The sequence below is a fragment of the Borostomias antarcticus genome, assembly GCF_949987555.1.
Source record: "Borostomias antarcticus genome assembly, chromosome: 29".
Lineage (NCBI taxonomy): Eukaryota > Metazoa > Chordata > Actinopteri > Stomiiformes > Stomiidae > Borostomias > Borostomias antarcticus.
Genome location: NC_140262.1, coordinates 5,903,867 through 5,931,366, shown reverse-complemented (window position 1 = coordinate 5,931,366; position 27,500 = coordinate 5,903,867). Strand labels below are relative to the sequence as shown.

Sequence of the window (27,500 nt, the reverse complement as noted above, 5' to 3'; positions counted from 1 at the left end):
GCGCTAACGAGGACAGTGGACAGTGTGCTGCTGGAGAGAGCGGCGCTCGCAGTGCATCCCCAGGTCACCGGCGGGGGTGGGGGGCTAGGCCGGGGGGGGGGGGCAAGGCTAGGCCGGGGACAGAGGCCCAGTTGGACGCTTTATCTGTCCCTCCTGGTTGGCCTAGCTGTAGATGGCGCTAGTCAGAAGAAAGTAAGGATTTGAGATGTGGTTTTCTCCGTTTTTCCATGTCAGGGACGTCTTTGACGTGGCGTATGTTTTGCTGTATTGAAAGGGCCCCCAATCTCCCAACAACCCCTCTCAACAGCATAGATTAAGGATGCATTCAGCCACCTGGGAACACTCGAAGACCACTAAGTATACATACACCAGAAAGGCACACACACACACACACACACACACACACACACACACACACACACACAGGACAATGCCCCCGCTGTCCTGTGTGCCCAATCACAATGGTGTGAGTGTAGCCGGGCGCTAGGGCAGGTCTCTCAGAGCTCTCTCTCTCTGCGCTAGGGCAGGTCTCTCAAAGCTGCTCTCTCTCTGCTCAGCAGCTGGACACATCACTGCTCTCTTTCTTCTCCGTCTCTCCCATTCTGTCTCTCTCAGGGGTCGCCACGACGACACCAGGATATGAGGTCAGAGGAACGTGCCAACCCAACATGAAGGACATCATCTCTTACTTGTTGGTATTAAATGTCTGGTCACAAACTGGAGCCCCGAGCTCAGCAACTCTCATGAAACCATCTGAGGGTCCAGACTATCTGACAGAAGCCTTCGCTACATGGGTTAGGCCCATCCAATCACAGGAGATCTACTGAATCCCAGGAGGGCTACTGAATCCTAGATCTACTGAATCCTAGGAGATCTGATACGGTGTCCACTGGTGTGGCTTGGGTTACCTTGGTGATAGGGTTAGGGTGTGGGTTACCTTGGTGATAGGGTTAGGGTGTGGGTTACCTTGGTGACAGGGTTAGGGTGTGGGTTACCTTGGTGACAGGGTTAGGGTGTGGGTTACCTTGGTGACAGGGTTAGGGTGTGGGTTACCTTGGTCACAGGGTTAGGGTGTGGGTTACCTTGGTGATAGGGTTAGGGTGTGGGTTACCTTGGTGACAGGGTTAGGAGATGGGTTAACTTGGTGACAGGGTTAGGGTGCAGGTTACCTTGGTGACAGGGTTAGGGTGTGGGTTACCTTGGTGACAGGGTTAGGGTGTAGGTTACCTTGGTGATAGAGTTAGGGTGTGGGTTACCTTGGTGACAGGGTTAGGGTGTGGGTTACCTTGGTGACGTAGTAGACGCACTGCTGGAAGGTGAGCATGATGACCTCCTCCAGGACGGTCAGGGTCTCCTCGCTGGCCGAGCGCACGCAGGAGAGACGCACCTCCGACAGGGCTGAACACACACACACACACACACACACACACACACACGCATGCACACACACGCATGCACACACACGCATGCACACACACGCGCACACACACAGTCAAAACACAAGGTTAAAATACACTATTAATGCATTTGATAACATATCTCTTTTAGAAATCGTATGAAATCACCATACCATGTGTCGGCCTATAAAACAACACATACAGCATGTAGGCAATGCAGCCTGGAGCTGTTTAGATTTCTGTACAATGATCAAAAATCCTTCCAACATCCACAGGACTGTTATTTCACACAAAATAAATCACAATATTTACCCATGCTCGCTTCCTCCTGTTCTTCCCTCTGCTCCTCCCTGTGCTCCCCCTGCTCCTGCTGAGTCCTCCAGGCCCTCTGCTCCTCCCTGTGCTCCCCCTGCTCCTGCTGAGTCCTCCAGGCCAGTAGGTGGGGCAGCTGGGTCTGGATGAACTGCAGGAGCTCCAGGGCGTTGGACATCCACACCACCAGGGGGCGCAGGCCTGAGAGCAGCTCTGACATGGCCAAGGCTGGCAGCTCCTCTGGGGCTAAGCCCTCACTGTATCAATTAGAAGACGGGATAACGTAGTCATACAGAGAGGCATCATGGGTACTGTGGTCCCTTGTGCACTACAGATCGGGGCACAACAGCACATATGACAGCCAGAGAGCCAGGAGGCAGATTCATGCCCCCCCCTATTCTCCTTATTCACCTCAGCTGCCATATTGGTCAGTTTTCGCGTTTGGAAATACATGGGAGTGAATGCAGCTGACGGCTAACTATGGCTCATTCACCTCCATGTATTTCCAAACGCGAAAACAACGGCAGTGAAAAACAATCAGAGTCTGGTAATGATGAGTTTGTAACCCCGATAGTGTATTCAGCCTGTTATTTTGACTATTTCGGTTCTTGAAGTGGTGTTTTTACAGTGAACTTTTAACATTGAAGTCAACGGGCACTTCCGCATCCGCACCCCCAGACTGACCAATATGGCTGCCAGGTGAATAAGGCGAATTCATTCAAGAGTGGCTAGAAGCTACAACATGATAGGTGAGATCCAGCTTCCATGGTAATATAGGTGCTGTGCAAAGACTCACGCTTCCGTCTGGCCAGCAGCGAGCTCCTTGGTGTGTTCCTGGAGGAGGCAAAAGGCCAAACGGCATGAAGAACTTTTCAAAATAAAAGCCACAATCAATAAAAGCCTGCTCACTCACTGTACTGCTGAGTTCAAATTCGTCATGCGTCTCCTCCCAGCCGGGGGGGGCCTGTTGAGAGTGAAGGAGGTTGTGGCGCTCACCCACATGGCGCTCTGCACCTGGCTGGCGATGAGGAGCAGCAGCCTGCGCAGGTCAGAGGTCAGGAGGTGCGTGGCGGCGTGATGGACGCACACGCACAGCAGGAACGCCACGGTCAACGGCGGACGGTCTTTTCCGACGCTCCCCGCGGCGACGATCTCCTGGACGATGCGCTCCTCGTGCTGCGCGTGGTAGCGCAGCGTCAGGCCCCGCCCCCGACGGTCCCTCAGGTGGGGAGGGGCCCTCCGGGGGCCCCGGGCCCTTGGGGGGCAGCTGAGCGCTGAGGTGCAGGTGTTGCAGAGGAGGGGCTCTCCAGTGGGGGGAGGGGGGGGCGCGGTGGCACGGCTCGGCAGCTGGGGGGCGCTAGTGAGCGGACGTTCCACAGAGTCCTGTTTGATCGTCATGGAACCAGCACAAATTCAAATAAAAACAAATAAAAATGTATTGTCATGTTTTATTTTCTAGAGATACAGATTTAGCGCTTTGAGAATCAGGAAAGACCCTGTATAAAACATGAAAGGTATTGTTGTAGTTATTATCATTACGACGTATTTGGACATTCATACCTTGTGCATAACAGCCAGGGTTGTGGGGTCTTTGAACAGAAACATGTAGTGTTGTCCCAGACCAATGACATCACCGGAACCAAGCTCCGCCCCTTTGCTCAAAGCCTTCCCGTTCCGCGTCACCGCCGCCCCGTCGAACGGCTGCAGCCGGGTGGATCTCCTATCGCTATGGCGACGTAGGCAGCAGTGCCTTGGCAGGATGTCAGGGGCCGAGAGCAGGAGGTCAGCCGTTGACTTCTCGCCATCCTCACGGCGTCGGCCAATCACAGTGCTCGACCCGCTCAGCAGGTTGATGACAAAGTCCTGAGGAGAGGATGGACACATGGCTTATTTGAAAACATAACGTGCAGAGGTAAAGTTGTCTGTGTGTGTGTATGTGTGTGTGTGTGTGTGCATCTGTGTGCGTAGGTACCCATGTGTTTGGATGTGTGTGTGTGTGTGTGTGTGTGTGTATGTGTGTGTGTGATAGCTCAGCTCATTCCAGCCCCTGAATCACTCACTGCCCACTGATAATCAGACAGGAAGCAGAACCACTGTTGTAACTCCGTTTCCTGTTCTGTGTTTTTATACTCTCTCTCTCTCTCCCTCTCTCTCTTCTCCCCCTCTCTATCTCTATCTTTCTCTCTCTCTCTCTCTCTCTCTCTCTCTGTCTCTCTCTCTCTCTTCTCTCTAGAGAGAGACCAGGACAGTGTCTGGTATCTCATATGTTCCTACCGCTCTGTTTTCTGTAAAAGGCCGGGCAGAGACAGTGGGGAGCAACAGTTTGTGATGGAAAATACTCATCCAATACACAGACCCTAAGCGTGTGTGTGTGTGTGTGTGTGTGTGTGTGTGTGTGTCAGATTCCAATAATACAGAGTAAAAGCAGGTACGGACTCTGAGGACATCATAGACCCAGAATAGAAAGGGCCATCATCACATGTTTAATATAATAATATAATAATAATAATAATAATAATATAATATCCATGTTTATAAGCCAGAATACCACCGAACCACATCATGTGGGACAGCTGCTCAGAACGCCCCCAACTACACACTTCACCAGGGGGGTCATGGGAAGGGTGAGTTGTAGCAAGAGGGGGAGAGAGAGAGAGAGAGAGAGAGAGAGAGAGAGAGTTTGTGTGTATTGGGGTAGGGGTTGAGAGAGAGGTGTCTGTGTATTGGGGTGGGGGTTGAGAGCAATTGGGGTGGGGGTTGAGAGCAGGAGTGTGTGTGTGTGTGTGTGTGTGTGTGTGTGTGTGAGTGTGTGTGTGTGTGTGTGTGTGTCTGTGTGTGTGTGTGTGTGTGTGTGTGTGTGAGGGACATACCTGTGTGAGACTGTGTCCCTGCAGCAGCAGTAAGTAGGGGCAGTCATGAGGAGGGTGAAAGGAGAACTGTGTGACGTTGTCGTCGTTGCTCTCCGTCTCCTCCCTCTCTCCTCCCTCCCTTTCTCTCTCTTTCTCCTCTCCCTCCCTCTCTCTCTCCCTCTCTCCTCCCTCCCTTTCTCTCTCCTTCTCTCCTCCCTCCATTTCTCTCTCCTTCTCCCCTCCCTCCCTCTCTCTCTCCCTCTCCCCTTCCTCTCTCTCTCTCTCCCTCTCCTCTCCCTCCCTCTCTCTCTCCCTCTCCCCTCCCTCCCTCTCTCTCTCCTTCTCCCCTCCCTCCCTCTCTATCTCCCTCTCCTCTCCCTCCCTCTCTCTCTCCCTCTCCCCTCCCTCCCTCTCTCTCTCCGTCTCCTCTCCCTCCCTCTCTCTCTCCGTCTCCTCTCCCTCCCTCTCTCTCTCCCTCTCCCCTCCCTCCCTCTCCATCTCCCCATTCTTGTGGCGCTCTGAACCGCCGTCTTCCTGAAACAGAACCGAGGGGTTCTGTTTAAGGTTCTCTTTGCGGTTCTGTTTCGAATGCTGATCGGGGTTCTCCTCCCGGTTCTCCTCATGGTTCCGTTCGGGTTCCTCCTGGTGGCCGAGGTTCTCCCTGCTGTCCTGCTGTGTGTAGCCGGCCTGGTCTGCGAGGTCCACCTCACTCTGGCTCCTCCACAGGCCCTGGGCCCGGCACGCCCGCTCTGACAGGGTGGAGTTGACCCGCTCCGACAGGGTGGAGTTGACCCTCTCTGACAGGGTGGAGCTGACCCGCTCTGACAGGGTGGAGTTGACCCTCTCTGACAGGGTGGAGTTGACCCTCTCTGACAGGGTGGAGTTGACCCTCTCTGACAGGGTGGAGTTGACCTGCTCTGACAGGGTGGAGCTGACCCGGTCTGACAGGGTGGAGTTGACCCTCTCTGACAGGGTGGAGTTGACCCTCTCTGACAGGGTGGAGTTGACCCGGTCTGACAGGGTGGAGTTGACCCTCTCCGACAGGGTGGAGTTGACCCGCGAGCGGCTCTTCTGGAGCTTCCGGGCCTGGGCGTTGATACCTGGAGAGGACATGGGAGTGAGAGAGCTGTTAAAACAAGCGCATCCACCGAGCTACAGATGGATCAACACTAAACACCAGGGACATGGGAACAGGGTGACCCCCGTGTGAGAGGTTTGCTGATGAAACGAGGTGTGAGGTGTGTTTGTTCGTGTGTGTGTGTGTGTGTGTGTGTGTGTGTGTGAGGTGTGTATGTTCGTGTGTGTGTGTGTCTGTGTGAGGTGTGTTTGTTCGTGTGTTAGTGTGTGTGTGTGTGTGTATGTTCGTGTGTGTGTGTGTGTGTGTGTGAGGTGTGTGTGTGAGGTGTGTATGTTCGTGTCTGTATGTGTGTGTGTGTGTGTGTGTGTGTGTGTGTGTGTGTGAGGTGTGTGTGTGAGGTGTGTATGTTCGTGTGTGTGTGTGTGTGTGTGTGTGTGTGAGGTGTGTGTGTGAGGTGTGTATGTTCGTGTCTGTATGTGTGTGTGTGTGTGTGTGTGTGTGTGTGTGTACAGTAGGCGTGTGCCAGAGTCAACATGCAGAAGCTACGTCCAGGAAGCCCCGAGTGGAAAGAGAGACGGATCATGTGGAGAACAGCGTCAGCTGACCCCTGACCCCTAACCCTGTCACAGGCTGGGCCTCGCATTAACACAACCCTAATCCTGACCCACACATAACAGGACGCACACACACACCATGTGGTAGATACAGCTGTACTAGGCTGCGGGTGGACAGGACACACACTACTCTGAGTGGAGGAGATTACTATGAAGTATTGAGACTCAGCCCATGAACTGGACTGTAGCCATGTTTCCATCCACACATTTTATGTGAATTAAGTTATATCGAATTAAAATGCCTTATGGAAACAGATAGAGACTGATAGAGGGTCAGATCTTATTTCTGTCCACAAACAGGTAAAGTAAGGATGAGGAGGATGATGATGAGGATGATGATGAGGAAGATGATGATGAGGATGATGATGAGGATGATGATGATGAGGGCAGGCAGGCAGACAGTACCAGCGGTGATGGTGTCCTTCTCTCTGGATCTCTTCTCCTCCACGTCGCTCCTCCTCTGGATCTCAAAGCGCCGGGCCAGCCCCTCCCTGGGCTTCCAGAGCGCCTGCAGGAGGAGGGGCTTCTCGTTGTCGCAGACGACCCGGAAGCATTCTGTCCTCCACTGGTGGCCTCCCACCTGACCAATAGCATCGCAGAGGACGTAGGACTCCGCCTCCTCCTTGTTTAAGCCGTACCTGGGTGATAAGATCTAGTTAGTTTAGGCTCAGAAACTGCTTATAATGTTATTACATAGTTTATAAACAGCTAATAAACAGGCTATGAACAGGTTATTGTGGTTCATAAGCCGTTTATGTAAAAAAAGATATGCAGACCATAATAAAGTCAAGTTTTGATCCAATTAACAGTAGACTGAAAACATTGAAAATCTCTATCTTCACATCCCTTCACACACCGTTGTATTTCTAATCTGTCACTGTGCTTGTGGCTCAGAGCCGATAGTCACGCGATACCAGGCCACAGATCTCTGCTGCGTAGCCTAGCAATGAGGAAACAGCACACCACTCCACCAGCTCAAACAGCACCTCTATGAGTCTGGATGAGTCTGGCCTGGATGAGTCTGGTCTGGATGAGTCTGTATGTTTCTGGCCTGGATGAGTGTGGCCTGGATGAATCTGGCCTGGATGAGTCTGTATGTTTCTGGCCTGGATGAGTCTGGCCTGGATGAATCTGGCCTGTATGAGTCTGGCCTGGATGAGTCTGGCCTGGATGAGTCTGGTCTGGATGAATCTGGTCTGGATGAATCTGGCCTGGATGAGTCTGGTCTGGATGGGTTTTGCCTGGATGAGTCTGGTCTGGATGAATCTGGTCTGGATGAATCTGGCCTGGATGAATCTGGCTTGGATAAGTCTGGTCTGGATGAGTTTTGCCTGGATGAGTCTGGTCTGGATGAGTTTGGCCTGGATGAGTCTGGTCTGGATGAATCTGGCCTGGATGAATCTGGCCTGGATGAGTCTGGTCTGGATGAGTCTGGTCTGGATGAATCTGGTCTGGATGAGTCTGGCCTGGATGAGTCTGGCCTGGATGAGTCTGGCCTGGATGAATCTGGTCTGGATGAGTCTGGTCTGGATGAGTCTGGCCTGGATGAATCTGGCCTGGATGAGTCTAGTCTGGATGAGTCTGGCCTGGATGAATCTGGCCTGGATGAATCTGGCCTGGATGAATCTGGTCTGGATGAATCTAGTCTGGATGAGTCTGGTCTGGATGAGTCTGGTCTGGATGAGTCTGGATCAAGGGAAATCCTCCCTCTGGAGCCTCAGTGAGAACAGCGTGACCAGACTGGACGCTCTCTCTCACACAGCTGCTTTGCTGGAGAGTTTTCCATAACGCCCACGTCAGCGATTATTTTGGGTTACGCGCATGCATAACACATTATACTATCTTACACACACACACACACTCACACACACACACACACACACACACACACACACACACTCACACACACACACTCACACACACACACACACACACACTTCCAACAACTAGCCAAGAGAACAAAGGGTCAATTTGTCTATATTCAAATGCACATGGCTCCATCACACGCCGACGGTAATACGTTGCACATGTTCACGAGCCCAAAACATTTTTCCTCCATATGATCAGTGAAGGGTTCTCTTTCAACAGCTCGGATCTACAGGGTTATGTTACCATGAGGCTGAAGGCATAGAGGGTTGCTTCAGTACATATGTCTTCACACACACATGCACACACACACACGCACATACACACACACACACACACACACACACACACACGCACACATACACACGTACACACACACGCAGACACACACACACACACACACACACACTCACCTATCGAGGGCCTCTTTGACTAGCTCTTTGGCGCTGGAGTGGGTTGTGGCCAGGACAGACTTGTAGTTGGCTCCCTCGCATATCTCGCTGCCGAATATCTTCAGAATGCCCGGCGCCGTGATCTGATTGGACAGCTCAGAGGGGTCGTCTGTCACAGTTGGGTCCCCAGGTGTCACTAGACGGCCATGTTGGAGAGGTCAGGTAGATCACAACATCACTGCAAGTACATGAACTCTTTAGTTGAGTTTGGGGTTAAGGTTCTGGGGAAGGATTGTGTTCCAGACTATCTCCATTTTAACCAACTCAGGTTTATTTAGCTCAAACACCAAAACCACAACATTGACAATAGTTGGCTAACACAGAGCGAGGGAGTCAGAAGTTTGATTGACATGCTTGTGTTGGAGCTAGAGATCACCGTACAGCTGTCCTTCCTGGTGTAGGCGGGGCATGACAAACTGGTGTCTAAAGTCAGCGCCATTGGCTGGGCCGGGCTGGGGGCGGGGCTGCGCTGGAAGACGCCGGACAGGCGGTTGGTGTGTCGACGGATGTGGCTTCTGCTGGGCTGCCGGAAGGCCACGCCCACATTCTCTACTGACCTGGAGGAGGAGCCAGAGGAGCCTGACCTGGGGAGAGAGGGAGGGAGGGAGGGAGGGAGGGAGGGAGGGGGGGAGAGATGGAGGGAGGGAGGGAGGGAGAGATGGAGGGAGGGGGGGAGAGATGGAGGGAGGGGGGGAGAGATGGAGGGAGGGAGGGAGGGAGAGATGGAGGGAGGGGGGGAGAGATGGAGGGAGGGAGGGAGGGAGAGAGGGAGAGATGGAGGGAGGGGGGGAGAGATGGAGGGAGGGAGGGAGGGAGGGAGGGAGAGAGGGAGAGATGGAGGGAGGGGGGGAGAGATGGAGGGAGGGAGGGAGGGAGGGAGGGAGGGAGGGAGGGAGGGAGGGAGGGAGGGAGGGGAGAGATGGAGCCAGCTCCTCTTATGAGATACCAGCTCCTCTTATGAGATACCAGCTCCTCTTATGGGAGACCAGCTCAAAAACACTGTGGAGCTCCTGCACCAAAATATAAACAGTACCAGTGAGTCCCGGCACCTATTTCAGTCCAAGTCAAACACCGAGAACAATAGTATCCATTCACAGTCATTCCCCATATCTGATACCCAGCATGCACTGCTCTCTCCATCACCACAGCCTGCGGGGTCTCTCTCTGCTGCTCAAGCTCCTCATCAAATCAGGAGCTACTCTTCTGTTTGTTTATCAGCAGTCCTGCAAGCTTCTTAAAGGTTCAAAGGTTACCTGCAGCTGCGTCACTGCTTGGATATAAATGCAAAGTGTGCGCGCGTGTGAATATGAGCACCTTCATTTACATATGAGTCATTTAGCCAGTGTTTTTATCCAAAGCTACTTATAATAAGTAGATTTGTCTAGAGTAAGGGAGCCGACTGACTTTATATCCCAGTCATCATCAGTAAAGCGTTCTAGGAACAGTCACGTTACTGCTGGTTAGAGCATCTCCCTGCTGACTGAAATGTTGTTGGTTCAAGCCTACCATTGTGCCCTTGAGCAAAGTACTTAACAGTATCTCCAAACATTGTAAGTGCCTTTGGATAAAAGCATCTGAAAATAATGGGAACAATAAGGACCCCTGGGAGTTGAGGAGAGGACAGGGTGAGGATCTCAGGTGTACTCTGACTGATGGAGTCTCCGGCTTAAGAGGTAGGGCCTACTGTGTGTGTGTGTGTGTGTGTGTGTGTGTGTGTGTGTGTGTGTGTTTCAGACCACTATTGTCAATTACCTTCCACGCTATACATCATTGAAACCATATAACGATACTGAGGTAAAAGAGAAGTTGAAGACTCCTCAGGCAGCAGATATTGAATGTGACAGTTATAAATGTAAAATCCATCGACTGGACAAGCCTGTGATCAGAACCGCAGGAGTATTATTATTATACTAGTAGAATGTGTCTTACTTCACTGAGCCATCATCACTCGGTTTCCTGCCCAGCTTCACGAAGCGTCTCTTGGGCGTGCTGGCAGGTAAAGGTCCCGCTGGGTGTCCCGCTGGGTGTCCCGCTGGGTGTCCCGCTGGGTGTCCCGCTGGGTGTCCCGCTGGGTGTCCCGCTGGGTGTCCCGCTGGGTGTCCCGGTGGCCTGGGGGGGAGAGAGCTCCGTTCTTCTGGGGTCATCTTTGAGGAATTCATATGCAGCAAAACGTTTAATCTTTCAATGTCAAGAAGCGAAGAGTTACACGTCCATGTAAACGTGGAGAAGCGCGCACGGTTGCATTCCAGAACATGTGTCCAGATGTTCCCACAGCTGCCCAAGAACAGGTAGACGCGTTTATTAATCCTGGCTGGACACACTCTCCGTTTCCTGAGTTAGAATTACAATTAAACCCACTCTGATGAAGCCTAAATGAAAGCCCACTATCGCAAGTATCCAAATGTCTTAAATTTTCGCAAACATTATCCGATTGGGCTCCACTTCGTTCGCCGGCACCAGAGCGCAACTGCCTGCAGGAGCTGCTATAGCCTGCTGCCAAGGCGCCTATAGAGAAGACTTTGGGCCAATTTCTGCTGCACACTAATAACCCGTAGGCCCATATAATATTACTAAATGCTCCTCCTACATGCAAAAAAATGGACCATGAAAACTAGGTTGTCCCGCTATATGCGTCATGGAATGATGATGAGCAACTGAGTTTGAGATCTATCCAACGGAAACTCTCGGGTCTCAATAGACCCATATTCATCCATGCGCGGTACACCACCTTCTGGCCGATGGCAAGGATGTCCAATAGTTTCATAGTTTATAAATCAAATCAAATCAGACGTTATTTATAGCCTATAGAGCATTTTATACACGGAGGCAACGCAATGTGCTTCAGAGACACGCGGGGGTACAGAGATCATACCCCTAAAGCAGTAGTTCATCCATATAGGGACAATAGTTGGACTATAAAAATCTTCCTTAACCTTTTTCAACGCGACGATCAAGCAAGCTCCTGGAAAATGTTTAATTCTATGAGCTAGGAACATTTTACAGAGCACTAAACATGGAATACATAGGCTACTTAATGATAAGAAACATGACTGGATAGATAGTTGTTAGTTTGTTAGGCCTATGCACATGTCCTCAGATCTCTGGTTGTGTCACATATGGACCGGTAGAGGGCGCACTCCGCCTTGTAAAACAATGATACATTACATAGACTACCTCACACTGTTGAGAAAACACTTTCATAAGCTTACAGGCCGCCTTTTCACGCATCGTGTCCAATGTGAAATGTCCAATTCCTCTCCAAAATAAATGATCTTACAATAGTACCTCTTAATTCCTTATTAATCTGGATAAATAGGTATTATATTATATTTTATTTCAGAATTACATAAAGCCTACAGTTAAAAGGTTTTCCGCGGTGTCCAGTGCAATACTGTCATTCACTGTGAAATCTAATTTTGATTTGGGGTTTCAAAGCTCTTTGCTGCCACTCATCTTATGGCAGTAGATCAATAACACAGTCATTAGACTACCATATTAAATAACGCTACTGGAAAAGGACTCACACACACTCACACACACACACACACACACACACACACACACACACACACACACACACACACACACACACACACACACACACACCATGACTCGGCAAATAGGCTATAGTGCGACTCATGGGTTTGCTTCAGTAATAACATGCTAATATCATAGATTGTTTGATCCTGATTGCGCCCACTGGGGTGTGAATGGATGAAGGAGAGGCCATTGTAAAACTCTTTGTCCCGGTAAGGTCAAAAGGTGCTATATACAGGTTATTTACCATTCCTCAGAGCAAGACAAGTCACTCTTGAAAGGGAGTGTGCTGTAGAGCCATAAGAAGAACCCTCTGAGAAAGGTTCTGTGTAGAACCCTTCTCAGATTAGGTTATTGTACATGTTCATATTGGTCTGTCCTGGGTCCTCTCCTGTTCTCCCTCTACACTACATCTCTAGTTCTGTCATTCGCTCGCATGGCTTCTCCTGTCACTGCTATGCCGATGACACCCAACTGGTCCTGTCATTTCCCCCTTCTGATACACAAGTGGAGACACGCATAGCTGGGTGCTTGGCTGACATCTCGGAGTGGATGACGACACCTCACCTCAAGCTCAATCTGGACAAGACTGAGCTGCTGTTCCTCCCGGGGAAGGGCTGTCCGCACCGGGACCTGGCCATCACCATTGAAGACACAGTGGTGACCCCGACTCGGACTGCGAGGAATCTGGGTGTGACCTGTCGTTTTGCCTTCAGCACTAGATTATGCTCTTAGTCACTTGTTTTAGAGAGAAGATGCACTTGTGAGTTCTGGCAAGTAGTAGTACATTGGCTTTTCCTACAATAAATGCAATTATTGTTAGTCGCTTTGGATAAAAGCGTCTGCTAAATGACTGTAATGTAATGTAATAATGGTCTGGATAGAATCTATAGGCCTCGCCGTGGCCTTCTCACGCAACTGAACTCATCTCTGTGTGTGTGGAGTGAGTGGGGTTACTAAACCAGTATGAATCAAACTATCTATTAGAACATATGATATTAGCATGTTATTACTGAAGCAAACCCATGAGTCGCACTATAGCCTATTTGCCGAGTCATTATGTGTGTATGTGTGTGTGTGTGTGTGTGTGTGTGTGTATGTGTGTGCGTGCGTGTGTGCGTGCGTGTGTTGCAGCGTGTGTGTGCGTGCGTGTGTGTGTTGCAGCGTGTGTGTGTGTGTGTGTGTGTGTGTGTGTGTGCGTGTGTGTGTGTGTGTGTGTGTGTGTGTGTGTGTGTAGGCGGTACCTGCAGCAGTGGGCGGGCAGCTTGTCATGTCATCATGACAACCGTATCACTTTTTTCTTCGTCAACGGAAGAGTGTGTGTTTCATGACGAGGCTGTAAAGGAAGAGAGGAGGATAGTTCGGAAGCGGAGGCAAACTAATCGGCATAAAGTGTCTATTCCTATACAAGACTCCGAGCAGCTCAGCTCGAAGCCTCTTGCGTGTGCATGTGTGTAGGCGGGGAGTGAGAGAGAATCTAAAGTAACTGGATGTACTGGAACACAATTAAGATAGGAACAGGAAAAGGAATTTCGCTGGTTTTATCGAAGCTCCGTGACTATGGAGCGCCTATGCGGATCTAACCTCCCCTTTTGGGTAAGTCTGTCTGTAGATCTATTCATTCTTGGTTGTGAGCCGGGTGTGGGTTACTGTGATCCAGCAGGTTCTGAAACAATGGGTTCAGAGTTCTGACGTGAACGGTTGGTTCGCCCAGCCTGTGATGAATTTTTACTAGCAACGAATCTTGATCTCTTGGGTTATTATGGACACGGGAATTGACGCGTCTTTACGCGTTGGCGACTGAAGCAAAGGGTTAAGAGATGCTTGCTTTTCTTTAAGAACTTTGAAACACCTTCCTTCAATGGCAGGAAAAACTGTAGGCGCGGCTCTGTGAGAAAGCCATGTGAGGTTAGGACGACATGTGCCCTTAACATTTTACAATGTCGATTGTCTAACAGTCATTGATGTAGGGTTGCCCCTTTAATTCAATATCTTATATAAGACCACAATAGATTCCTAATTGTGCTCAGACAACATATGGTAAGTGCTATAGCCGCCAGCAACAATGTGTTCAGCAACTAGTCGGTCACAAAATTGCTGAATATATCAGCCTACTCCATACAAAGCCCTTAATCCTCCTCACACTCGAGGCCTCCATCGCCAGGGAATAGGTCTACAGCTGAGGTGAAACTGAGCCGGCAGCTGATCCTCCTCAGTCTGGAGAGGCTGCTCAGTCTGGAGAGGCTGCTCAGTCTGGAGAGGCTGCTCAGTCTGGAGAGGCTGCTCAGTCTGGAGAGGCGGCTCGGTCTGGAGAGGCTGCTGAGGCTGCTCGGTCTGGAGAGGCTGCTCGGTCTGGAGAGGCTGCTCCGTCTGGAGAGGCTGCTCCGTCTGGAGAGGCTGCTCCGTCTGGAGAGGCTGCTCAGTCTGGAGAGGCTGCTCAGTCTGTAGAGGCTGCTCAGTCTGGAGAGGCTGCTCGGTCTGGAGAGGCTGCTCGGTCTGGAGAGGCTGCTCGGTCTGGAGAGGCTGCTCGGTCTGGAGAGGCTGCTCGGTCTGGAGAGGCTGCTCGGTCTGGAGAGGCTGCTCCGTCTGGAGAGGCTGCTCCGTCTGGAGAGGCTGCTGAGGCTGCTCAGTCTGGAGAGGCTGCTCGGTCTGGAGAGGCTGCTCAGTCAGGAGAGGCTGCTCGGTCTGGAGAGGCTGCTCAGTCTGGAGAGGCTGCTCAGTCTGGAGAGGCTGCTCAGTCTGGAGAGGCTGCTCAGTCTGGAGAGGCGGCTCGGTCTGGAGAGGCTGCTGAGGCTGCTCGGTCTGGAGAGGCTGCTCGGTCTGGAGAGGCTGCTCCGTCTGGAGAGGCTGCTCCGTCTGGAGAGGCTGCTCCGTCTGGAGAGGCTGCTCAGTCTGGAGAGGCTGCTCAGTCTGTAGAGGCTGCTCAGTCTGGAGAGGCTGCTCGGTCTGGAGAGGCTGCTCGGTCTGGAGAGGCTGCTCGGTCTGGAGAGGCTGCTCGGTCTGGAGAGGCTGCTCGGTCTGGAGAGGCTGCTCGGTCTGGAGAGGCTGCTCCGTCTGGAGAGGCTGCTCCGTCTGGAGAGGCTGCTCCGTCTGGAGAGGCTGCTCAGTCTGGAGAGGCTGCTCAGTCTGGAGAGGCTGCTCAGTCTGGAGAGGCTGCTCAGTCTGGAGAGGCTCCTCCAGAATGTCTCGGTGGTTCACGAGGTTAGTGGAAGTGAGGACCTCCAGCTGCTGCTGTACTGGTCTCAAACCGCCATAATCTCAGGACGCAGGGTTCCACAACCATGCAGCAAACAACGACCAACAACAACCTCTAGAAACACAGTTCTCCTCTCCCTTCTCTGCACCAGCCTGTCGAGGAGACCCCTGGAGATCACCAGAACCAGAACCTACAGTCAATGGGTTGGGCTGAAGTACTTTCAGCGTAGGGCAGCCCAGCGTAGGGTAAGTGAGGGTGAGAGTGATACTGATGCGCTGGCTAGAACCAGTCTGTCCTCCCGGGGAGAATTAGACAACTATGATTGAATATAATGACGGTTCTTTATTCTACAGAACAAAACAGAATATAAACTTCTAACATTCTGCGGTACTAATGAATACTTGGAATGGAACAATGAATCTGAAAACAACAAACAAGCTGTTATGTTGGTAGCTACAAGCTAATAGTTATGACAGTGTTACTAGCATACTGGTCCTCCCCGGAGAGAGGATGGGGGGAAGCAAGGGAGCATGGAAGGTAAATGAGAGAGAGAGAGAGAGAGAGAGAGAGAGAGGGAGGAAAAGCAAGGGAGCATGGAAGGTAAAAGAGAGAGAGAGAGAGGGAGGAAAAGCAAGGGAGCATGGAAGGTAAAGGAGAGAGAGGGAGGAAAAGCAAGGGAGCATGGAAGGTAAATGAGAGAGAGAGAGAGAGAGAGAGAGAGAGAGAGAGGAAAAGCAAGGGAGCATGGAAGGTAAATGAGAGAGAGAGAGAGAGAGAGAGAGAGGAAAAGCAAGGGAGCATGGAAGGTGAAAGAGAGAGAGAGAGAGAGAGAGAGAGAGGAAAAGCAAGGGAGCATGGAAGGTAAATGAGAGAGAGAGAGAGAGAGAGAGGAAAAGCAAGGGAGCATGGAAGGTAAATGAGAGAGAGAGAGAGAGAGAGAGGAAAAGCAAGGGAGCATGGAAGGTAAATGAGAGAGAGAGAGAGAGAGAGGAAAAGCAAGGGAGCATGGAAGGTAAAAGAGAGAGAGAGAGAGAGAGAGAGAGAGAGAGGAAAAGCAAGGGAGCATGGAAGGTAAAAGAGAGAGAGAGAGGAAGGATAGGTAGTGGAAGATGGTCAGATGGAGTGAGGGCGCAGAAACCTGCTTTTCCTCTGACCAGTCAGTCGCTTATAACACCTCCAGAGAGAGAGAGGGGGGAGGAGAGAGAGAGAGAGAGAGAGAGAGAGACAGAAAAAAGAGAGAGACTGTTTGGCAGAGAAAAGGAGAGATCAGAAGGGCTTTGCTGCATTGGTGGCGTCTGGCCTAGTTTTGATAGCCTGGCGTTGCCAGCCGGATCTCGTGAGCTCACATTCGATTTCACTCTGCAGAACTGTCTGGATATCGAATCGTTCTAACTGAATCCGCTCGGACCGAGATTGGTTCCTGCCAATCACAACCGTTTATCTAATATGGGGCGGGTTTAATAAGATGAGAGAACAGAGGAACGGCGTAGATCTCTGATTGGTTGTAGGTCTATCCAATTGTGTCCCGAGGCTTTTTGATCCACGCCCGTTGGTAACGCCCCTTGGGAATCAGAAAGCAGCTGTGAGTTTTCAGACCCTTTGTAGTTTTGCGAATTGGGTCTGGTGAAGCCAGGCTATAATTTTGAGGGCAACCAAGGCGGTTTTAGGCTCCAGAGCTGAGAAGGACCCAGGGTTTTCCTGGATCAGAATGGGTCTTTTGGGGGTGATGCACACAGATCTTTTGGGGGGTGATGTGCACACAGATTTTTTGGGGGAAACCTCCATTTTATGCCGAGTAGCCTACCAGCGTATACAGGCCTGTATTCTTCGCTGTCGTTTTGACTGAGATCACTTTTCACAATCGCAGGAAATCTCCCGACATGACACAAAATGGATATGAAGACACAATGTTTAAGATTTGAGTCGCTATTTTCATTCTCAATTTGTAACCTTTTGCCACTGGTGATTTTCCTTTGGCTCTGGCTTAAATCTCTTTGAGGGGCGCCAACAAGAACCTGAGATGCTGAACAAGAACCAATAAACAAAAACACAAACAACAAAACCCTCTACAACAACAACAAAACCCTCTACAACAACAGAGAAGCCCTCTGAAAAAAACTACATTCACCCTCCTGTCATAACTAAGGATTCAGGCTACGCTCTCAGAGATTGGGAACTCTTTGGTGCTGTGTATGATTCAAGGATATTTCATTTTGCTTTAGGCAACCAGTCAAATATGACATTGCAGCAAAAATGATATACCAACCAAAGATGTGTGAACAGCGCTGGTGAGAAGGTGCAACACTCACACCAAGATGATTACAAGACTTCCTGTCAGTGACTGAGTACCTCAGCACAGAGGCGGCATTGTGAGGTTCCCTACAGACGCTGAGACGATGGGACTATCTTCTCTATCTCTTATCTGTGGCGTGAGTGTGTACACAGTGTTCCGGGTACGCCATCAACTCATGCAGTCAGGATAACTTTCTCATGGTTATTTCCATAATGCTGCTTGTTTAACCGTGTGATTTTAACCGTGAGCTTTCACTGAGTTCAGAAGCCAGAACATGACTTGCTCACTCACATCACATAAAGACACATACTGTGAATAGTCTCACTCACATCACATAAAGACATACTGCGAATAGTCTCACTCCATCTCTGGAATTCCTAGAAAGAACTTTCGCCAATTCTCTACCCTGCAGTGACCCATAATTACCAGCCCTGCATTCCTGACTCACTAACGATCACTTCCGTTATGTACCCTTTCACTGTTTATATCCTGTGGTTTCCCTACTGTAAATAGTCTAGTAAAATGTTAAACTTGAGATAGTCTCTTATAAGACCAGTCTCCTGCAGACCTGAATCAGATCTCAAGTGTGTAGGTGGAGTACAAATGAGGAGGAGCAGGAACGCCTCATCGTATCGTGATGTGTATCGTATCGTGACGCATGTATTGTGATATGTACTGTATCATACCGTGAGGTCCAATACCCAGCCCTATTCAACTCCATTCATTTATTGGACCAGGATTATGCAAAAACTATCAGACCGATTTTCAGGAGACTCATTTGAGGGGTGTAGGATGGGCCAACTTAGAAAGCATTCTATTTTGGAGCGGAGGAACTCCCCCCATTCATTGTCAATGGAGGGAATAGACCCGGCCATATCTTGACAAGGGAAGAACACAGAGAAAGTGTTTGGACTGTGAACAAGCTCCCGACCTAACGAACGCAGCGATACCCAACATGTCCTGACTGCACACACATGCGCATGCGCAGCCGCAATGCATTCATGAGCATCATTTCTAGTTTGTGAATGGAAGTGACCTGGGTGTTCTGTACCCAGCATGCTCTTTGCCCGACTGGGTCTCGTCCCTCATCTGACCTGGGGTCTGCAGTAGTTCATCTCCTCCAGACACAGCAGAGAGCTCAGGCCTAACGGAGGACAGATGGTGTTCACCACTAACACTGCTTTCACAGCTGCAGAATACTATAAAATAACAGCTTTGAATAATGTGTCAGCTTACCCCCCCCCTCCCCCCCACACACACACATTTCTGGAAGACTGTATTGAACTTCCTCTCTGGTTGTTTAGACTTGGACTCTTCAGACTGCGCTGACTGTGCGGTTTACCTTCCCATCCTGTGTTACGAGGACAGAGTTGGTTTCCTTCCTGTCCAAAGACCATCTGTGCAGTTCTAGTGATATCAGTCAGGAGGCCAGCGTTTCTTTCTCATTTATTGTCACAGCTATTCATGTGGAATGTTTTTTTGTAGCTTACACAATTAATTATGGATGCTGCTCATGTCGCTGTCCTATGATGGTTATAAGACTGTGCTAATGCAGAAATGAAGTGTAACGACTCCTTGCCATAGTACATGTTATAACATAACTGATCATACCAGCGTCTCACTGTTTCGATCTATAGCCCAACTATTGACCCCCCCCTCCCCCATGTTGTCACGATTTTTGCACATGTGAACTGTATTTTTATTTTAATTCTCCACTGTAAAGCACTCTGTGCACTCGTGCTGAGAAGAGCGCTCTATAAATAAAGTTGTACTTACTTACTTAAGGTGCAGTAGTAAAGACTTCGATGCAGACTAAAAAAAAACAACTAGCAAAGCTTGTGAGACAATATTACTGGGCCTCCTGATAGCTCCGCCTCCTGACCTAGTCATGTGGGACCAACGGTGTCGTGCTGTTGGCTCACAAGCCTGGTTGGAGGCACGCCAAACCAGACTAAGGTAAACAGGACATTCTTGTCGAACCTGTCAACATTTCTTAAATTAATAAATTCAGACTTTTTGGGGGTGGGGGGGAAAGCAGCACTTTAATTCTGCACCTTTCTTAAAACTATATGGACGTATTATGTTTTAGAAATTATTTGTCTACATAAAAACCTTGACTTTATGACCTTTAAGTATTATATTCAGAGCAAAAGCGTACATTTTCCTTGTGGTGAATTGTGGAGCTCCCGTGGATGTTGCCATGTGGGGCGTGGCCCTGACCTCCCTCTCTGCACTGGTAAACAAAGTGAAAAAAATAAAAGCAAACAGAGTCCAGTGGAGTTGAGGTGGGAAAATGCGGTGGTAAAAATCCCATAGGACTCACCAGCTGGCATCAAGGAGGTAATGGCTGACAGGCAATTCTGATTGCCGTGTGATTTGTGGGCGGAGTTTTTTTTGTGTGTGTTCTACTACAGGTCTGTTGTTGTTTTTTGGCTCTGGTACTGTATGCAGATAGTGACACATTTGCCGCCATGATGGCAGGACAGAATGAGGGAGGGGTTAGGGTTAGGGTTGGGTGGGACAGTTCAATAACTACTGAGCGAGAGCTACTGTAGCACGTGAGAGAGACGTCTGTGTGGTAAACATGCCTGAGCCACGGCGCCAAAGAGAAGAACTCCATATTGATCCATAGATACGGCACCTCACCGCCAGGCTGTCACAGCGATAGCTGTGTTTATTTCACATGCCTATCAGGGCCTCAGAGACACTCTCACCACACATGTGACCTCATAAGTCATGAGCGTCAGTAAGAGGTGTAAAAGAGAACATGGAGATCACACCGTACAGCGCGTGTTTTCCATCCTTACACAATGACTGGGGTTCAAGGCACGAGGACATCTGAGCGGACACTTCTTGGTCAATGTCACCATTTCACATCCACTGCCACGGGATCCGAACCTACAACCATACTAAACAGGGGTACTTACTGTAAGAAGATCATTGCCATGACATAGTGCATGGAGAATTATTGAAATGCTCAAAATTATTATTTTTAGTATAACTTTTCAGTTTTCATCAAGGTTCCATGATCTCACCACAGATATTCAGACAATTGCACCGGTATCGGTGTGTGCTTACTGTTCACTGTCATTTTATATTGAAAAGAGCTTTTATAATTAAAACTTTGAGTAATTTGATGCATACTAGTGACATTAAGGGACTGTCACTACTAGGTTGCTCTGAGCATGTGAGTGACCAGCCTTGGTCTACGGTTACTCTTACCTGTCATCATGAAAACTGTTTTTTTAATTAAAATGTTGAGTAATTGGACGCGGCGTTAATGGCTCTTTAATGTCACGTTTAATGTGTTGAGCCTCTCTGTGCACTCCTGCGTGTGTTAATGAACCTACCTGCTGTGTTGAGTCTTATCAGCAGCCCTCTCTGCTGCATGCTACTGATGTTGAAACCATTGAGCTGAGCCCAACCAACGCCCATCTGTACCTCAAGATAAAAACACACTTTAGGTAGATCGGTTTCTCTAAAGGTCACCTTGTTTTTCCTGGCGAAGGGCCCAGAATTCTCCTGTAAATCTAGAATTACATATTCTCTACATGACACCTGCGTAGAGCCATTGGCAGAGAACAAGGCAGCTTATTCTGGAATGTTCTACCGTACTCAGCGCAGCTCATCTCTGGTGATTCTGCTGCATGTCGATGTGTTCCTGTGGAAACGAGCAGGTGCTACAAGCCCCTCCCACCCTGCACTCACCCTGGGCTGCCCCTCCCACCCTGGGCTGCCCCTCCCACCCTGTACTCACCCCGGGCTGCCCCTCCCACCCTGGGCTGCCCCATGTGCTTGGTAACTGGTCATAAACATTCACGATCTGGGTTCAGTATTATAGCTGATCTCGGTTCAGTATTCTGTATTGCTGATCTGGGCTCAATATTCAGTATACCTGATCTGGGTTCAGTATTCAGTATACCTGATCTGGGTTCAGTATTCCGTATTGCTGATCTGGATTCAATATTCAGTATAGCTGATCTGGGTTCAGTATAGATACCATCTTCCATCTTGTCCTTCCCTCTCTCTCTGTCCCACCTTTCCTTTCTAAATACAGTCCTATAATTAAGCAAAAACGCCCTCCTATATATATATATGAGTGTATATATATATATGTATATATATATATATATAAAGATGAACCTTTCCAGCCATGTGGCCTGACTGTGATACATTGCACACACGCACACGCGTGTTGGCGCTGGTCATGCCAGACGGGCTGCAGACTGCCGTGTTGTGTGGGTGTGCGGTGCAGAGCACAAAGGACACATTGAGGGAAACGCTGATAGGAAGGAGTGTGTTTGCTCTCATGCACTGTTTGCCGTGTCCAAGTGTGATGTGTACTTAACCACGCACAATGTGTCACAAAGAGGCAGTATTCATCTTCCATAATAATGGTTTCTTTCTTTCTTTCTTTCTTTCTTTCTTTCTTTCTTTCTTTCTTTCTTTCTTTCTTTCTTTCTTTCTTTCTTTCTTTCTTTCTTTCTTTCTTTCTTTCTTTCTTTCTGTCTGTCTGTCTGTCTGTCTGTCTGTCTGTTTTTCTTTCTTTCTTTCTTTCTTCCTGCTAACTCTCTGAAATGTAAAATCTCTGTTTATCCTGGGATTCATCTGCGTTCTCCTGAATGATGAGGCAGAAGATGGAGACTGAAGCACCAGACTCACTCTGACAAACAGGAAACTCAACTACAAATAAAGGCCTTTTTGCTTAGAACACATGCAAATATTTAAATTTGCCATCAACTCAACAGACCACATACTCCATGTTAGTGTAGAGCAGAAGTAGCCTCTAGCACCCAAACCTTACTCTGGCATCCACCGAGAGCAGCCAGGACATAGAGCAGCCAGGACATAGAGCAGCCAGGACATAGAGCAGACAGGGACAGAGAGCAGACAGGGACAGAGAGCAGACAGGGACAGAGAGCAGCCAGGGACAGAGAGCAGCCAGGGACAGAGAGCAGCCAGGGACAGAGAGCAGACGGGGACAGAGAGCAGCCAGGACATAGAGCAGACAGGACAGAGAGCAGCCAGGACATAGAGCAGCCAGGGACATAGAGCAGCCAGGGACAGAGAGCAGCCAGGGACAGAGAGCAGCCAGGGACAGAGAGCAGCCAGGGACAGAGAGCAGCCAGGGACATAGAGCAGCCAGGGACATAGAGCAGCCTGGGACAGAGAGCAGCCAGGGACAGAGAGCAGCCAGGGACATAGAGCAGCCAGGGACAGAGAGCAGCCAGGACATAGAGCAGACAGGACATAGAGCAGCCAGGACAGAGAGCAGCCAGGGACAGAGAGCAGCCAGGGACATAGAGCAGCCAGGGACAGAGAGCAGCCAGGGACAGAGAGCAGTCAGGGACAGAGAGCAGACAGGGACATAGAGCAGCCAGGGACATAGAGCAGCCAGGGACAGAGAGCAGCCAGGGACAGAGAGCAGCCAGGGACAGAGAGCAGCCAGAACAGAGAGCAGCCAGGACATAGAGCAGCCAGGACATAGAGCAGACAGGGACAGAGAGCAGCCAGGGACAGAGAGCAGACAGGGACAGAGAGCAGACGGGGACAGAGAGCAGCCAGGACATAGAGCAGACAGGACAGAGAGCAGCCAGGACATAGAGCAGCCAGGGACATAGAGCAGCCAGGGACAGAGAGCAGCCAGGGACAGAGAGCAGTCAGGGACAGAGAGCAGACAGGGACATAGAGCAGCCAGGGACATAGAGCAGCCAGGGACAGAGAGCAGCCAGGGACAGAGAGCAGCCAGGGACAGAGAGCAGCCAGAACAGAGAGCAGCCAGGACATAGAGCAGTCAGGGACAGAGAGCAGCCAGGGACAGAGAGCAGCCAGGGACAGAGAGCAGACGGGGACAGAGAGCAGCCAGGGACAGAGAGCAGCCAGGGACAGAGAGAGGCCAGGGACAGAGAGCAGACAGGGACAGAGAGCAGCCAGGGACAGAGAGCAGACAGGGACAGAGAGCGGACAGGGACATAGAGCAGACACACCAGCGGCAGAGCTGAGCTGCACTTAACTTCAGAGAGCAGACACACACCAGCCCTCGAGGGGAGTTTATTACAGAGACACACACCAGCCCTCGAGGGGAGTGGAGATTGAAGCTCAGCGAGGCAAAGTCGGTGTCGGCGGCCTTCTGCCTTAACAACAAGGAAGCCAAATGTGAGCTCTGAGTTCACATCGATGGAACACTCCTGCCATGCTGCGCTGAACCAACCTACCTCGGCGTGACTCTCGACAGGTCGCTCACGCTCCGCTGACACCTTGAGTCACTGCGCAAGAAGTTAACAGCTCGTGTGGCGTTGATGAGGCGACTGGTCCAATCAGGCTGGGGCGCCGGCGCAAAAACACTGCGTACGGCAGCCCTAGCCCTGGTCTACTCCACCAGGGAATACTGCTCACCGGTCTGGTGCCCCAGCGCTCACACCCGCCTCATCGACCCGCCTATCAACGAAGCCTTGAGCATCGTGACGGGATGCCTGCGTCCCGCTCCTGTGGACAAGCTTCCCATCCTCGCAGGCATCCAGCCTGCCGGCCTCATCCCAGGCTCGGGGGGGTAAAAGGATAGCCCCTCATCCCAGGCTCGGGGGGGTAAAAGGATAGCCCCTCACCCAGGCTCGGGGTGGTAAAAGGATAGCCCCTCATCCAGGCTCGGGGGGGTAAAAGGATAGCCCCTCACCCAGGCTCGGGGGGGTAAAAGGATAGCCCCTCACCCAGGCTCGGGGTGGTAAAAGGATAGCCCCTCATCCAGGCTCGGGGGGGTAAAAGGATAGCCCCTCACCCAGGCTCGGGGGGGTAAAAGGATAGCCCCTCATCCCAGGCTCGGGGGGATAAAAGGATAGCCCCTCATCCCAGGCTCGGGGTGGTAAAAGGATAGCCCCTCATCCCAGGCTCGGGGTGGTAAAAGGATAGCCCCTCGGCCCCGAGCCTGGGGAAGAGAGGAGAACACAATACCTAACCCACACAAAGAAGAAGAACACACACTCACACACACACACACACACACACACACACACACACACGCACACACACTGTACACAACCTAATGGACGTGGTGACGGGCAGAGCGAGGGAGAGGGAACGCCGGCAGCTGTGTTTATCTAACGAGGTGTCTGGAGACGGGGCCTCCTCCTGTTTCAGAGCGGGACCAACAGCCTCTCTCCTCCCCCTGGTTCTCCTCCCCCCGGCTCTCCTTCCCCTGCTCTCCTCCCCCTGGTTCTCCTTCCCCTGCTCTCCTCCCCCTGGTTCTCCTCCCCCTGCTCTCCTCCCCCTGGCTCTCCTCCTGCTGGTTCTCCTTTATACGCCACCCCTCTGTTCTCCTCCCCCTGGTTCTCCTCCCCCTGGCTCTCCTCCCCCCAGTTCTCCTTTATACACCACCAGGCTGTTCTCCTCCTGGTTCTCCTTTATACACCACCAGGCTGTTCTCCTCCCCCTGGTTCTCCTTTATACACCACCAGGCTGTTCTCCTCCCCGTTGGTTCTCCTGTATATACAGTCAGTTGGGTCCGTTCATTATTTATGCTCACAGAAAAACTACAACTGTTGGCGTTACAACTGTTGGAGTTTCACAATGATAAGGCATCTCTGACACAGTATGAGAAAGCGATTTATCTTAATGGCAAACAAGATTATCTACTAACGCTCGACTACCTCCGCTCATTTGATATGCGTGCTCTCCTAGCAACAGAACCGTAACGCGATTAAAGGCTCGTAAAATCCCGCTGCAGATGAATCAATCGTTGTTTAACTAGTTAAAGAGACAATATGTAAGATTCGCTGCCGGGGTCAAATCCATGTATGTCCGATTTCTAGAGCTTGCTTGGGTTTACGTCCGCGTTCCCAGGTAGTAGAACGGGACGTGTTACTGTAAGACGCTGCTGACTCGTGTCTTTCTTTTGAGGTATCTCTCTGTAGCATTATAGAGAGAAGACTGATGCATGTGGCTGATAGGATTGTTCCTGTTCTCTTGATGGTGGTGGTGGGGGGGGAGGGGTGTCTGTTTCTGACTGTTCCTCGTTTTTTCTTCTTTGGAACGACTTCAAATAAAATGGAAGTGCAAAGAGCTGGCGCGTGTTTGGTTCTCAGGGGTCAGGGAACGTGAGAAGTCTCTGAACGTTTTGCCTGGAGGGTTGATGAGGCCCAAATGTGCAGGGAGCAAGTGAGGAAACGCTGACTGGAAGCTTTCATCATCATTCTGCTGGAAAGGAAGTGATCTGTCTTTGGTTGAAGCAGCATGTGTGAACAATGTGTCTTATTAATGAGACCTCAACGTTTATCCGTAACCGTTTCTCTCCTTTTTTCTTCCTGATTTCCTAAGATGAACCCTGTGCCCTGGAAACTGAATTCATGTGCTTCACCCTGATAATGCATTGTGGGCCACAAAGGCCGATTGGTGGCACACGTTTATCCTCGGTATGAAGAGAAAGCATGCGCTGTTTACCCCATGCTGGGGCGTTGGTCCTGCATTGTGAATCTGTCTGTCCACCCTCCTGTCTTGCTTTCATTAGCCAGTTCAACTGCTACGACATTCCGTCCAATTAGACGGCTCGAAACTTGACCTGAGCGTTGAGGTCACCGGTAACGCTGCTCAGGAGTCCAGTGAACACAACACAAGAGACACATTAACCACTCAAACTGGGAGGGGAGTCAAACTGCACTGAGTCTGAACTGAACAGAGTCTGAACTGAACAGTCTGAACTGAACAAGTCTGAACTCAACAGAGTCTGAACTGAACAGAGTCTGAACTCAACAGAGTCTGAACTCAACAGAGTCTGAACTGAACTGAACTGAGATGAATCTGAACTAACTGAACCGAACTGAACTGTACAATACCAGTTAGTCTGAGTCACCAGACTCACTCAGTCAATAGTGCCAAAGTAATGAGAGTTGCCGATCTTGTAATTTTGACTGCATCCTCTACCGAATCCTGACTCTCATTGTCCTCTTGTCTCTGTACAGGTAGCGAACCAGACTCTCCACACAGACACGCCCGATCTCCCAGAATGCTTCCAGCTGTCCGTGCTGTCATGGCTGCCCTGCGTCTACCTGTGGGCCGTCACTCCCTTCTACCTGTTCTACCTCCAGAAGAACAACAAAGGGTACATCATGATGTCCATCCTGAACAAAGTGAAAACGGTAAGAGACACACAGCCATGTAACTGCTCATATACTGTGCAGAGTAGCGGGTGCAAGTCTTTGTGTCTTGGGAACTAGAGATGTAAACTAGCCTCTTGGCTAACTAACTGACACATTTACATTGAAAATGTTGAATTGTATTGTCCCTGTCCCTGTCCCTCCCCCCCCCAAAAAAAACCAAAAACAAATCTAAATCCTCTTCATCTGGCTGGTTGATGACCTGTCTGTCTGGACTCTCTGCTTCTCCCAGGTCTTTGGCGTGATGCTGTGGATCGTGTGCTGGACAGACCTCTTCTACACGTTCCACCAGCTCCAGAATGAAGACCCCAGACCCCCCATCTACTTCGTCACGCCGCTGGTGGTTGGCATGACGATGGTGTGCACGCAAACCCTAACGGAAACGCAGATAGTCTCCTAGCAACCACGACTGCATTTGTAAAGATGTATTGTGAAGTCATATGGACCGTTGAAGTCCTGTGACTATTTATAATTACATTGATCCAAGAAATTAGCCCAGTTTCTCTGTGCTGCTACTGTATGATTCAGAACTACAGAGAACAGTTTGACCTGGATGTGTTCATCCAGCTCAGTAGTGGAACCCATGTTCTGTTCAGTAGTGGAACCCATGTTCTGTTGGGCTCAGTAGTGGAACCCATGTTCTGTTGGGCTCAGTAGTGGAACCCATGTTCTGTTGGGCTCAGTAGTGGAACCCATGTTCTGTTGCGTGCTGTAGACTATAAGCCTGCCGTGAATGTGATTTATTCAGATTTATTATTCA

General features: G+C 50.3%; 2 protein-coding genes across 2 annotated transcripts in view; one reads left to right on the top strand and one right to left on the bottom strand.

The window, feature by feature from the left end:
- radil2b (Ras association and DIL domains 2b) overlaps positions 1-10,712 on the bottom strand; it is a gene marked incomplete at both ends in the record, with an annotated part of 18,160 nt that extends 7,448 nt beyond the window's left edge. The window contains 12 exons of the mRNA XM_084459906.1: positions 1,286-1,398; positions 1,571-1,581; positions 1,802-1,966; positions 2,506-2,543; positions 2,706-3,056; positions 3,270-3,572; positions 4,580-4,702; positions 5,105-5,658; positions 6,656-6,888; positions 8,530-8,704; positions 8,950-9,152; positions 10,498-10,712. Coding sequence (XP_084316032.1) covers positions 1,286-1,398; positions 1,571-1,581; positions 1,802-1,966; positions 2,506-2,543; positions 2,706-3,056; positions 3,270-3,572; positions 4,580-4,702; positions 5,105-5,658; positions 6,656-6,888; positions 8,530-8,704; positions 8,950-9,152; positions 10,498-10,712 — 2,484 coding nt within the window. The remainder of the gene's footprint in view (positions 1-1,285; positions 1,399-1,570; positions 1,582-1,801; positions 1,967-2,505; positions 2,544-2,705; positions 3,057-3,269; positions 3,573-4,579; positions 4,703-5,104; positions 5,659-6,655; positions 6,889-8,529; positions 8,705-8,949; positions 9,153-10,497) is intronic.
- Positions 10,713-13,665: 2,953 nt separating this feature from the next.
- The window catches only part of LOC311326926 (ATP-binding cassette sub-family C member 3-like), a gene marked incomplete at both ends in the record, with an annotated part of 14,205 nt that continues 370 nt past the window's right edge, over positions 13,666-27,500 (top strand). Inside the window, 3 exons of the mRNA XM_084459905.1 lie at positions 13,666-13,701; positions 26,546-26,722; positions 26,973-27,100. Of these exons, the coding sequence (XP_084316031.1) occupies positions 13,666-13,701; positions 26,546-26,722; positions 26,973-27,100 (341 nt within the window). The remainder of the gene's footprint in view (positions 13,702-26,545; positions 26,723-26,972; positions 27,101-27,500) is intronic.